We start from the raw sequence: 14385 nt of genomic DNA on the forward strand, positions 1-14385 counted from the left end.
TACTCGTTAACGATAACATTGTAACCATAGTGTTTATAAAGTGATACATACTAAACGCGCGATGTACGCGTTACATTGATATTGTATAATACGCCAGACAATAAATTATTATTTATCACATATTAAAACCTCTTTGTTATTATTTGGTACCTTTGACCTATATGAAATAGTACAGTCAGCAACAAATCTAGGTTTGCACAAACCAGTACAATCGACTATGGGCGGGCGCAAACCTAGCATTGTTGCTGACTGTACCTAATACAAGCAAAAGACTACTGCAAGGCAATATCAATCAAATAAGGGCTTCAAACAGCTTTGGGCTCTGGAGGGCATGTTACTATATGGATAGTACTCGGGTACTCTCTTTTAGAATGGCTTCCTCATTTCTGATATTCACTGCTAGAAAATACAGTGTTTTTTTTTAACTGGGACAGTATGGGGAAATCCAAAACCATGGGAGATTCAGGCAAAGTCTTAGGTTTAATTTGACCAACTTCTGTTGTCCCGATTTTTCCTTTCGATACAATGAAATAATCCTTACATGAAACTTGAGTCTATCGTCATTGAAAAATATTTTAGTCAACTTCATTGATTGCTATGGAGTTTGGTCACACTTGACCAAAAAATTAACTCTGCCAAAAGTGTTTTCACAATAAAGCCCTAGATTCCCTGTATCTCCTCTGGTTTTGGATTTCCACATACTGTCCCAGTTAAAAAAAATGCACTGTAGAATGCCCTTCCAACTGCCGTTTTCCGTGCTAGCTATAATATACATTAACAAGTGTAAATTAAAAATTTATAGCACCCCCGACAAATGAAGGTTACAGTAACTAGAAAAGAGCTGATAACTTTCAAACGGCTGAACCGATTTTCTTCGAAGCTAAGCTAAGAACACTCTCGATCAAGCCACCTTTCAAATAAAGAAAACTAAATTAAAATCGGTCCATTAGTTTAGGAGCTACGATGCCACAGACAGATACACAGATACACACGTCAAACTTATAACACCCCTCTTTTTGGGTCGGGGGTTAAAAAGTGAATAGGCAGGCTAGGAGCTCTTTGATTTTCCGGGTTAAAAAATCTCTGTCTATCCCCGGGATGTAAGCTAGCTCTCTACCTTTCATCAAAATCGGTTAAATGGATGGGCAGTGAAAAGCTAGTGGGCAGACAGACAGACAGACACTTCGCATTTATAATATTACCTAGTATGGATGAGTTACAATTATTGTTTAGGAAACTATAAAAATAAAACATGAATATTGTATAAAAATATAATTCAAACAAACTTACATAATCTTCTTATAAAAAAAACTAATCAGATTTTCATGAAACTCAATCTGGTTCATAAACATCAGAAGTGTCACTGACATCAGCGTATTGTTCCTTAAACTGTTCAGAGTCCTCGTCTTGCCCGTAATAGAAACCGTCATCACTATCGCCTTTGTATCCATCGTCATCCATCTTAGTGCAATGCACGAAATTTCTGCTATCTGCTAAATTCTCTTCAGAAAATTTCTCGTGAGAAATTCTTCTGTCAGAAAGTTTTGGTTCAGCTAAATCAGGTTGTTCTGACAGTACTCTCGCTTTGTACTTGGCGTATGCTTCGCCGTACCGTTTGACATCTTCATGGTACAAATCTGCCGGCTCATCATAGATTTTGTCTTCGCCTGCGTCACTTGAAAGGTCGTCTTCTGTGAATCAAAATTTTTAGAGTTATTGTTTGGTAACTTTGGGAAAATATTAAGAATAGTTTTTATAAGAAGATGCTTGATATTGGTGTCGATTCTGATGTTATTTTCTAAACTAAATTTAGAGTATATGCTAACTTCTCTTTATAATACTGCTAAATCTGCTAAATAGGACAGAAAATAATTTTAAGTTTTTACACTGCACTATGCTCAACACTGACATCTAAAGTGGATGTTTCACAGTTTTAAAATAAGTTTGTCTGTTCTTTTCTTATTACGTTGGTAAGCAAAAGATGCCATAGTCTAAAAATTGTGATCAGAATCATTGCCATTTTTTAACCCCCGACCCAAAAAGAGGGGTGTTATAAGTTTGACGTGTGTATCTGTGTGTCTGTGTATCTGTGTGTCTGTGTATCTGTGTATCTGTCTGTGGCATCGTAGAGCCTAAACGAATGAACCGATTTTAATTTAGTTTTTTTTGTTTGAAAAGTGGCTTTATCGACAGTGTTCTTAGCTATAATCTAAAAAAATTGGTTCAGCCGTTTAAGAGTTATCAGCTCTTTTATAGTTTTCTTGTAGAAAAGAAGGTTAGATAACCGTTAGGTTCATAATATTATGTCAATAGACAAATGTCAAGCTGTCAAGATGGACGTTGCCTAAATACATAATTATTTATTTGAAAATGATGTTTTGGAAAACTCAAATACTTTGGATTGTCGGGGGTGTTATAAATTTTTAATTTACACTTGTTAACTATTTACCTATGTTACACTTCTCAACAGCCTTGATCATGTCCTCCTCATCGATGCTGCTGGGGTCAGAGTCAGGGTACTCATTCCTCCAATCATTCTCTGCATTGGAGTCCTCACTATCTTCCTCTGAGGACTGTAGACCATTGTCTCTGTATGACCCGAATATTAGGTCTGTTTCATAGTTTTCTATACTGAAAATGTAGATATTACCACAAATTAATTATTAATTTTATGGCCAAAAAGGTGTCAGAAAATAAAACACAAAAGATATCTCATCATCATCAGTGTGGTGGACTGTGAAGTCCACCAAGCTTGCTGAGTACTGATTGGCAGATGTTAATTCTTCATCAGTAAAACTTATATGTAAACAAACCTCACTAGATTATCCAACATAGATATATCAAAGTCTTCTTTGGCCGGCGTGTACAGATCATAAATATACTCCACATCCGTTTTCTCATCCTCTTTTTTTTGTAAATCCACCAAATCAAAATCTGATTCCTCTTTCAAACCTCGGCTCAGATTGACGATTTCATAACGACTTTCTGTTGAGAACTCTTTCCTTTGTTTACGCATTTTCTGAATTATATCATTTACATTGGTGACTTGTTTTGGTGTGATGTTGGCTAGTGGGGCTATGTTTTTTACATGTGTAGGTTCCTGGAAACATTAATTCAATTCACTAACTAACCACATAATTAAAAATGATAGAGAGTTTTTCACAATAGGTATGTAGTGAAACATCACAGTGAATATAGACACAGGCTTATTTGTCTAGATATACTTTACATTATAACTTTAGTTTATTTTACATTGCTTTGAATATCTAATTATGCTTTGGAAGGTAAGCTAACAGTACCGGTAAAAGGCAAGGTTACCAGATTGAATTTGAGGTTAGAAATTGGACAACAAAAATATTGTCTTTACACGTCCTTTGATAAAAAGTTAAGAATATTCCAAACCAAATACTAATAGCTGCTTACCTGAGTTTCCACACTGCCTCTAAATACGAAGAGTGATGGAGAAACTTCATCAGAGTCAGTTTTCCTACGTTTACATACGAGCACAAGAGCATCTTGCGGATTATCTTCAAGCCTGCGCTTTACTCGTAGTACCGTGGACGCAGCCATCGTTTTAAAATTCGTACACCTATCCTGACAATTTTAACTGTTTCGTATTTCAATTCAATTCATATGTATTATATTTTTGAGAATGAGAAACAAAATTTACAATACAAAACATAATACATTTTCATTTATAAAACTTGACATTGACATTGACATTTTGAGTCTTGTCAACTGACATCCCAGTCCCACCCACATACCATTCTAGAGTCTTCCCGCAGCCATAGACATCTACGCGACCTATAGATGTCTATGGCTATACCTAGCTTGCCAACGCTTGTGGGAGCTTGTCGTTCGATCCGATTGGCTGCAAGCCAAACCATAGCCAAACGCTGCGTACCTATAAAAAGTACTCTGTGGTGTTTGCTGATGCTTGCTGTTTGTTTGCCGCAAAGACCTTATACTTACTACCTAACACATCGTACCTTACGCTTAAGTGTAAGGTCTTCGGTTTGCCGCAAGTGCCTGGCGGCACCATTATGATTGCAATTCTTCGTTTTCTACTCTATGGCTCTTTGAACTCTTTGCCGTCAAATGGCCGTCAATCTATCTTTTGTCATTGTCATTTGACAATAACACTGACAGTGACACTTGGAAAAAAGCCCCTTGCACTGTGCGCGTCGTTCGATAGCTTTTGCAATTTTGCATTGTGATTTAAATATAAAAACAGTCTCAAGAATATAATTTGTTCTGCAGAATATACAGTCAATAAGTGCTTTTCCAACTAAACTTTGATCTAGTGACGCAGTTACAGATTACCAGGATGGACAACCTGAAGCAGTTCAATACAATGGCTTCCGACGATAACTGGCGGACTCCGAACTTCAGACAGACTGTTGTATCAAAAATGTAAGCTGACAATATTTATTTCCACCATTTGTTGTCGAAATTCCCTAAAACCAAACATTTTTCAATCAATTCACAAAAAAATTTGATAAGAGCAACTGCCGAATTTCTTAGGAATTACACATTATAATTTAACAGCCTATCTTATCTAGAAGAACTGTTAATTAAAAGTAACTTGTTATTTAAACCAGTAATGTCAACTTGCGGTCCCAGCACACTATGAGAGTGAGGTAATGGAGTACACATGTCTTCACATACACATATTTGTGCATTATATTATTAAGAACATTATACTATTATCTTTCAGCGAGGAAGTAATCCAAAGATCAGGGATGCAGGTAGCCCGTAACAGCAGTGAGATGGAGAACCATGTCTTCATGAAAGCCAAGAACCGAGATGAGTATATGAACATGGTTGCCAAACTCATATTACATGTCAGAGAGATGTGTGAGTATTTTAAACAGATTTTTTGTTTGATTTCAAGTTTTTACAGGACTTACGTGTGATGTGTCTGTATCACCAGCCTAATTGTAGTTTAAGTTACAATTTCCTAAATTACTTCATGATCCATCACCGGCCCATTACTGAGCACTAGGCTGTTCTGAGAATGAGAAGGGTTTTGGCCATAGCCTGCTACGCTGGCATAAGTAGTTTGAATATGATAGAATGGATAGGTTTCAAAAGTTCCCTCCTACCAAACTAAGTCAAGTTTTCTCTTGGTTTATTGATTTTTGTTACTTCTGACACACACCATTTCAGTCATTGTGGTGTGAAGGAGTAACAAACATCCAAATGTATCCATTTATTATAATAATAGGATTAATATTAGATTTCTCCACATTCTCATAACTATTTTTGGTGAAATATCTTTTAAAGTTCAGTCTTATAGCAAAAAAAGCCTGTTTTTTCATGTGAAAATTTGTTCTGTTCATTTCAGCACAATCCAAAGCAAATCCAGGTCCACCAAACATGCAAAACCCCAATCAGAGTCAGCCTGGTCCAAGCCCCCAAGTGCAGAGCCAACCTGGTCAGCCAACACAAGGGCCAAGCAGCCAACCAGGCATGGCCACAGACCCCATCAATGCTCTACAGAACATGGCCTCACAGGGGACAAGGAACCAGATGATGAATATGGGACAAGGACAAATGCAGCAAGGTCTGCCATCTTTTGCCTATAAATGCCTATTATGTTCCAAAAGAAAGGTTAAGAAAAAAAGAAACCCTTATGGAATCACTTTGTTTTCTGTCTGTCGTGCCTGTCAAGACCTGTCAAAGGAATCAAAACCTATATGGTACTTCTATGGTACACCAAAGAACCCTGTGATAATGATGACGATGGAGTTCTCTTATTCCTTCATGGAACTTAGGGCTGCAGTAACTGTTATCCATGTCTTCTTTGGCTGCTGCTTTGACATGGTTCCACGAGAATCCCACTCTTTTAAGGTCTGCTCCAATGGACCTCCAACAGGACCCCTTAAACTTTTTAGTTAGAATTATTTTGGAAAACCAATGTATATAATAGTTTTGTTTTGTTTCAAGGAGTTATGGGCCCCAATCAAGGCATGGGAGGAATGCAAGGTCAAATGGGTCAACAAGGCCCAATAGTATCGCAAGGCCAACCACAAACAGCTACCAACCTCCTCCAAACATTGAACCAACGTCCACAACTGAACATGCAATTGCAGAATAAACTTGGCGGATCGATTGGCATGGTGCCCAACCAAGGTCAAATGGGATCAAACATGGTTGGTGGTATGGGGATGAATCCTATGGGAAGTCAGTTGCAAAATCAGTTGGCGGGGCCAGGAATGCAAGGGCAGATGATGCCGAATATATCCATGTCCAATAACATGCAAGTGCCAATGTCCCAAGCTAGTACCATGGTTGGTCAGATGCAGTGCAACCAAGTGGTGGGGGGAATGGGGGGGCAGATGGCACCCAATAACATGCAAGGGCAGATGCCCAATCAAATGGGTGAGTTTATATTTAAGGCTATGTTTCTTTTTTTGGCTCTTTTCATTTGTCATTTATTTCAAGGGAAGTTCATAAACTTGACATCCACATGAAGAGAAGTTCAGGATGAAATTATTAAGATAGTCTTAACATAGGAGACTGGTGTATATTGCTTTGTATAAGAATCTGTCGAAAGCTTCTCATGTTATTCATTCCATTCCTAACATATTTGTATAGAGAAATAAAGTTTTCAAAAATAGTGTAATTTCTATAGTTTTGCCTAGCTACCCATCTGATGGAATTTCTAAAAATCTTTCTCAGTGTCACTTAGAATACTGAGACTGAATACTGCTTGTACATAATATACAAAATCTCTAGTTTCTAGAACCGACATTGATATTTGATACATATATCCATCAATCATTCTATTTTGTATATGTATTATGTATGTTATAGGCAGTGGCGTGCAGTTCATAGAGGTATAGAAGTACTGCCTACCCTAGTTTTAATAAATCAACACTTATTTTCCATTATAACCTGTCAGAAAATAATACCCCAGCTTTAAACTATATGCACGCCACTTGTTATAGGTATAGATTTTTATACATCGAGGTATGCTTTAAGTACATGAACAAAAAGTAACATATAATATAATCATTGCTTAATTTCTATTTTAGTTGGAGGTATGGGCAATAACCAGCTGGTTAACCTGAATATGCTGCAAATGCACCGCGGGCAAGGTAAAGAGGTGGTGATGGGCGCGGGCTACGCGCAAAGGGCGCCGCCTCACAACCAGTTCCTGAGGCAGAGCCCCTCGCCTTCCGCCTCGTCGCCTAGCATGCCCGGCCCCAGCCCTGTATCTATGGGTGAGTATTAACCTGTTTTTAGGGTTTTGTATCCAAAGTAACTGAACCCTATCAATGTCACTCTGTCTGTCCATCTGTCGGGTTTTCTGTGTGTCACAGGTAGACAAAATGAGTTAGAGCCTCGATAGCTCAACAGTTGAGGAGCAGACTGAATTCCGAAAGTTCGGCGGTTCAAACCCCACCCGTTGCACTATTGTCGCACTCACTCCTGGCACAAGCTTTACGCTTAAATGGAGGGGAAAGGGGAGCATAAGTCACGATTAGCATGACTAATATTCTTTTTTTTTTAAAAAACCTGAAATTTCTATATTTGGCATAGAACTTCGAATTTTCTTACTACATTGTATGAATAAAATATACTTTATGCTTGCTTGGCTTACACTGTTTTTCTGTTTGTAGGTGGTGGGGTGTTGAGCGGGGCGTTATCGTCCCCTATGTCAGGGTTAGGGGGCATGGGACCCTGCACCGGCGGCAGTCCATCGCCTTCCACCAGCCATCATCATCCACCTCAGCAACGGCGAGTATCATATTATTATCCCCCCCCCCCCCCCCCCAATTTTTATATGGGTACCTTCAAGTGAAGAGTGAATAGGCATCCTCTAAGCAAGCAAGTAAATGTTGTCTCAATACTTAGTTTAAAATTTTTGCTATCTTTGCCGGTGAGGCTCTGTATGTTTTGATGTACAGTATTCATTTTACAGAGCTTCTCCATTGTCTTACTATCTAGTTTAAACATCTAGTTTTATTGCGTAGTTATAGTAAACTCCTCTGACAGGGCTTGGGTTCTTGTAATGATACCGTTGGAATACGTAACTTGTCTATGTTGTAGGGTAAACATGGGTATGGTGGCGTCGCCATCGTCGTCTCTCAACACGCCCGTGGGCAGCAGCGTGGCGTCCCCGGGGGGTGAGGAGGCGGCCTACAGGGAGAAGGTGCGCCAGCTCTCCAAGTACATCGAACCTCTGCGACGGATGATCATGAGGATGGTCAACGAGGGAGAAAGTGAGTAGTCCATTGCAAACTATAGATAGATAGATAGAACTATAAATAGAATAGATTTAGTAATGTATGCCCTTTTTTTTCCCCGACCCAAAAAAAGGGTTGTTATAAGTTTGACGTGTGCATCTGTGTATCTGTCTGTGACATCGTAGCTCCTAAACTAATGAACCGATTTTAATTTAGTTTTTTTTGTTTGAAAGGTGGCTTGATCGAGAGTGTTCTTAGCTATAATCCAAGAAAATCGGTTCAGATTGAAAGTTATCAGCTCTTTTCTAGTTACTGAAACCTTCATTTGTCGGGGGTGTTATAAATATTTAATTCACACTTGTTAAATAATGTTATTACTACATCCACTACCGCAGGAACCTATTGGGTTATGCGTTATGTCTGTAACACACATATTAATTAAAATGGTACGTCCTCTTTAGATGTGGAAAAGCTAACGAAAATGAAGAATCTACTAGATATCCTATCAAATCCCAACAAAAGGATGGCTTTGGAGACATTGCTCAAATGTGAAGTGGTTCTGGAGAAACTGGACTTTAAGAGGAGCGAGGGTGTTGGTTTGGGACTGCCTTCTTCCACTGGAAAGGTAATATAATCCATACTTAATATTATAAATGCGAAAGTGTGTCTGTCTGTCTCTCTACCTGTCTGCTACGTTTTCACGGCCCAATCACTGAACCGATTTTAATGAAATTTGGTACAGACTTGGGATAATTCCCGGGGAAGGACATAGGCTACTTTTTATCCCGGAAGATCAAAATGTTCCTACGGGATTTAAAAAACCGAAATCCACGCGGGTGAAGCCGCGGGCATCCTCTAGTAATGAATAATTTAAAAAATTTAACTGTGTGCCCTATCGGCACTGGTTCGAAGACTTTGGTCTTGGTGCGGAATTTCGAACGAGAAGACATCTCGAGGCTTTCCGAACGCAGCCCAGCTGAGTTAGATTTGGTGGGTAACCTCTTTCTCTTCATTGGAGTTACCTAGCTGGATAGTGTGTCCAAGGTATATACATACTCATCTACAGTTGCATTTTTGGATTTGACTGCAGTAAATTCGAGTTTTATGATAGGAATTTCCATTCCATCATTTCTGTTTACTTTTACCCCTATTGAAAATATTTCGTGTTTGTCCCAGGAGCAAATCTTCAACCCTCTGCTGGAGGTAGTGAACAACTGCCTCCAGTCGCCGCTCGCGAACCACACGTTGAAGCGAACTTTCGGCTCCACACTCGACGCGCTCAACGGACCTGAGATCAAGTAAATATTATATTATTATACTCTCTTACGCGCTGTGGTCTTATTAGTGGGAGGTCCCAGGTTCGATTCGTATTTCGTGGCATGGATAATATGGGATTTTATAACTTTTAAATTGTTTCTGGTTTTTCTTGTAGCAGTTACCACCCTACCGTACAAGCCGTGCCGCTAAGCGTTTTGCGCTTCGGTATGATGCCGTGTAGAAACCGATAAGGGGTTAATAAAATTGCCATAACTTGGAAGTAGTTAGCCCGCATCCATCTTACACTGCGTCAACACTTACCACCAGCTGAGAATGCAGTCAAGGGCTAACTTGTAATTGAATTAAAAAATAGTTCTCTAAACTCGAACTCCGGACCTTCCGAATACGAGGCTGAAGTCTTCCACTAGGCAGTGGTAGATTATTTTGACGATTCAAAAACACTTGTAAAAAGTTTATTTGAATAAATATCTATTCTATCCTAGGCTATAACCGCTTTATCTAGTGCTTGATTATTATTAATCTTAGTATATTCTCCAGGAATCTTCCAGCTCCACCTCAGAAGATACCGAAGTTCGACGAACCTACGATGGACATTCCAGACGTGCTGCAGGGGGAAATAGCTCGACTGGATTCAAGGTTCAAGGTATGTAGGTACCTTTCTTATTTCTTTCTTCTTCCCAGAAAGAAGAAAGAATGTAGGTACCGTCTCAATATGGAAAAGAAAAAGCTGACTGACTAACTGATCTATCAACGCACAGCTCAAACCACTGGACGGATCAGGCTGGGTATGCAGATAGCTATTATAATGTGGACATCCACTAAGAAAAGATTTTTGAAAATTCAACCTCACTATTAGCGAGCGAAATGCAAACATTCTAAATGCTTGATTAGGTGATCAAACATGTGGTAGACACACCTGGTAGACAGTCAATCAGTCGGCTAGCTGCCCGTGTATAGTCGCTCGTAACCGAAACGTCTGTCTCCAGGTATCACTGGAAACGATGCAGCTATCAGGCGGTGAAGGTGCGATCTCCCTCATAGCGCAACTGGACGACGTGCGGTTGCCGTGCGTGCCCGCGGTCCACGTGTCCGTGCCGCGCGACTACCCCGCCGCGGCGCCCGCGCGCCTCAGACCCCGCCAAGCGCGCAGTGGGAGCGCCGCGGACTGCTTCCTCGCGCGCGTCGAGAAGGCGATGGACGCGAGGTGTGCGCGGTAAGTCATCGTCACAATCTGTCTCCTAGCGCAACTAGACGACGTGCGGCTGCCGTCCGCGTGTCCGTACAGCGCGACCTCCCTGCGCGTCTCAGACCCAGACAAATTTAAAATAAAAAAAAACAATTCCGAGTGCTAACATTTTTGATGCATTAAATTGTCATTCAGCGCCTTATCCCAATATGGCGCTCAATGACAATCTAATCGTCTCAGACCCAGACAAATTAAAAAAAAATCCGAGAGCTAACATTTTTAATGCATTAGATTGTCATTCAGCGCCTTATGGGGGTGTTGATTACGAAAACAATGTCCATTAATTATATCAAACCTAACGTAAAAGACAGCTAAAGATTTTGAATTGCATGTGGATGACATTTCAGAGGTTTTTGGGGGCGCGCTATTCATTTCCAAATCAAGAACGATTAACTTTTGAATCTGAAATTTGGCTTCTTTTTCGTTTAATTTTATGAATGTTTGTATCATTTCGCCCTCAGGTTACCGAAGAGCTGTTCAGTCGGCCAACTACTAGATGCGTGGGAAATGAGCGTGCGGCAAGCGTGCGCGCCCACGCCCGTACACTACACACCCGTGCCGGCGCTCGGCCTATAAACACACAGGGCGTAAGCTAATCATATGATGCATTGAATTAAATTAGCGCCCATAGAAGGGCGATTTAAAACAACAATCGTGTTCTATGAAGCTGTCAAAATGAGTATGACAGTGGACATCGAGTTGGGAAAAACGTAGTTGCAGTCTGCAAAAATTTTTGTTTGGAAGACACGTTCTGTGGTCGTACAACATAGATGTCGTTGTACTATGTCTATGGTATCGCTGTGGTGCGACTAGACACTTCAAGAACAACCGTCGTCGTCGTCATCAACCGATAGATGTCCACTGCTGGACATAGTTTCTTGTAGGGACTTCCACACGCCACGGTCTTGCCCCGCCAGAGGTCCCCGCAGTCTCGTTTGAAATGGGGGGTCTGCCAACGCTGCACTTACCGATGCAAGGTCGCGATTCTAGCACCTTGGCATTGCAATGACTATCGGTTCATCGATATGCCCTTCCCTTGCCACTTCAGCTTTGCGACTCATTGAGCTATATCAGTTACTTTGGTTTTTCTATGGGCCAATTGAGTTTGCTGGCTACTATTTAAATGAGGACTATTGCATTATTCTAGGTATATGGGGAGCGCGCTAAAGAAACTCCTCTTTAAATTAAAAGAAGACAGATTTATGTCTGTCATATTATATCTGTCTTGTTTTAATTCTTGTCTTGAGTCTGAGCAAAATCAAAGTGCAGTCTTTAGATAAAGTGTAGGTCCCTAGGGGTTCCTAAATATTGTTTCCTAAATTAAATGTATAGTTTAGTCTAGAGAGTAATCAAATTGTAAATACTTATAATATTATGATATTATATGACAAAGAAAGTAGGAGGAAGAAACATGCACTCGCATATCTCTTGTTTTAATCTAATATAGACCTTATTGTAAGACGAAAGAGATGTGTTTTAAATGTCTCGAGAGGTAAATTAAGCTCGGGTTTTTTGAAATGGAATAATATTATTATGAATGATTTTATTAGACAATAAAATCTATACTTACTATTTTATTGATTTAGTGTCGATTTGAAATGTGGAAATTCGATCTTTTTTTTTAAATACCGGCTTACGGTTCTGGGTTCTAGCCATTTAGAGTCTAGAAATTTGGATCTAAAATAGGGAATGTCTGCCCGATTTTTTTTAATAGGAAAATATTTGGATTCGATTATTTATTCTTACTTTTATTTGATTAAGTTTAATTATTAGTTATATTGCCTTTACTATGGAGTCTATAATAATTTAACTTGTTTAATTGTTAATTTTTTTATGGAAGAGTTGTGTTTTTGTGATACATAATTATATTTTTTAAATGCTGTTTAGATTTACCTATATAAACCGGTTTAGATTTAATGAACGTGAGATATTGTAAGTTATAACAATTTAAATAAGTAAATATAGCAATAAATTACTGAACGAAATTTTCTAGATATACGTACTTTTTATAGTTTTGTAATAATTCACTTTAGATACCAAATTAAATCGTTCCGTTAAAGTTTTTACTCATAAAGTCTATACTAAAAAATTATATCAGCAGTGGGTATTACCTGTTCCAACTGTAATGACCATCGGCATATGTAATGAAATTCAGTTTTCACTATCATCATCAGCATCACTATCATCATCAGCATCACTATCATCATCAGCATCAGCATCACTATCATCATCAGCATCATCATCATCACTATCATCATCATCGTCATTACTATTATCATTATCATCATACATTAGGTTGTTTGACCAATTCGGTTGCAGCCCTTATTGGGTTACCAGCTGGTGTAAACAGGTCTTCGGTTAGTCGTATTCGACCGTATTCCGTATTCGGTTACCGACTGGTGTAAAGAGGTCTTCGGTTAGTCGTATTCGACCGTATCCCGTATTCGGTTACCGACTGGTGTAAACAGGTCTTCGGTTAGTCGTATTCAACTGTAGCCCGTATTCGGTCACCGATTGGTGTAAACATGTCTTCGGTTAGTCGTATTCGATCGCAAACCGTGGTCACATGGTTTTTACCATTCACAGACAGTTAAAGTTCCTTGCAGTAATACAATATGTCTTTCCATGATGCCTTCAACACGAGTGTACACAGTTTGGCTGAATACGGTCACCGAATTACGGCTAGCGCGATTCAGGATTGTGTGAGTTCAAGTAGCGCCATCTAGTGTGTGTTTGTAGTGACTTTCAAGTGCTACGTAGTATCTTGCCGATGCGATGGTACTAAGTAGTATGTAAGAGTAACCCACTTCTGATATCCGAAATCAATCGAAAAATTATTTAAAAAAAAACAATGTTTGTTTGCAGAGATGTGATATTTATCTGTGATAATTTAACAAAATACTATGATCACGAAATTCAACAGATTTTTATCATGTAAATAGTTATAAAGTTATTATTTATGTAAAATACGAATAATTTATATTATTAGTAAGTAGTTCATAAGTTTAGTATATAGATAGTGTAGGTGAAATATTTTTCTGGAATTGTTCATTGATTGGATGATTTGTTTGTTTATTGAGCGTACTTTGACTTTGCTCAAATTTAAGATAGTCAAAACGAGACCGACGTATATCTTTACATAAATCTGTCTCTTTCTAACTCCTTCTTAAGTCTGAGCAAAGTCAAAGTTTGCTCTATAGATCTCAGCCTGAGTATCTTCCGTGTTTCGTTTTCATTAAAACAATTTCAACTATATGTAAAATCAAATAAAATTGAGTTTAATTTCTTATTATTATACTGCATCTTCACTTAGGCTGAAATTTATAGAGCGCATTTTGACTTTGCTCAACCTTAAGACACTGTTAAAACGAGACAGCGTTATATCTCTCGTTAGCGTTAGCGTCACTGTCTCGTTTTTACAATATCTTAAGTCTGAGCAAATTCAAAGTGCGCTCTATAGATGTCAGCCTTACCGCCAGGTCAAGTCGCCATAAACAATAATGACCAGCAATACATTTTGTAGTTATGTATATTACGTATAATATTGATTCGTACATCGAATGTTCAATTTTTTATTGAATGATCAAAATATATAAAAAAATCAATTTTATACTTAGACATATTATTTTTGTAAATATTAAATCTTTATAGTAAAATTGATTGTAT

General features: G+C 38.8%; 2 protein-coding genes across 4 annotated transcripts; one reads left to right on the plus strand and one right to left on the minus strand.

Moving 5' to 3' along the window:
* Window positions 1-1257: 1257 nt before the first annotated feature.
* Window positions 1258-3695, minus strand: LOC123866596 (probable RNA polymerase II nuclear localization protein SLC7A6OS). Its single transcript, XM_045908250.1, has 4 exons — window positions 3424-3695; window positions 2814-3100; window positions 2450-2631; window positions 1258-1691 (listed from the first exon to the last, which is right to left on the minus strand). The coding sequence occupies exons 1-4, from the start codon at window positions 3568-3570 to the stop codon at window positions 1333-1335; spliced, it is 975 nt and encodes a 324-aa protein (XP_045764206.1). The 5' UTR covers window positions 3571-3695; the 3' UTR covers window positions 1258-1332.
* Window positions 3696-4166: 471 nt separating this feature from the next.
* On the plus strand, window positions 4167-13558 carry LOC123866493 (mediator of RNA polymerase II transcription subunit 15). Of its 3 annotated transcripts, none has more exons than XM_045908129.1 (12): window positions 4167-4413; window positions 4718-4857; window positions 5348-5566; window positions 5950-6384; window positions 7041-7229; window positions 7629-7746; window positions 8059-8231; window positions 8657-8820; window positions 9372-9493; window positions 9999-10116; window positions 10460-10686; window positions 11181-13558. In XM_045908129.1, exons 1-12 carry the CDS (start codon window positions 4328-4330, stop codon window positions 11293-11295), a joined length of 2106 nt encoding a protein of 701 aa, XP_045764085.1. In that variant the 5' UTR covers window positions 4167-4327; the 3' UTR covers window positions 11296-13558. The 3 variants fall into 3 exon arrangements, with proteins under 3 accessions (XP_045764085.1, XP_045764101.1, XP_045764093.1); XM_045908145.1 differs by having other exon boundaries at window positions 10011-10116; XM_045908137.1 differs by having other exon boundaries at window positions 7047-7229.
* The last annotated feature ends 827 nt before the right edge of the window (window positions 13559-14385 follow it).

Source organism: Maniola jurtina, chromosome 1 (assembly GCF_905333055.1).
Source record: "Maniola jurtina chromosome 1, ilManJurt1.1, whole genome shotgun sequence".
Classification (NCBI taxonomy): domain Eukaryota; kingdom Metazoa; phylum Arthropoda; class Insecta; order Lepidoptera; family Nymphalidae; genus Maniola; species Maniola jurtina.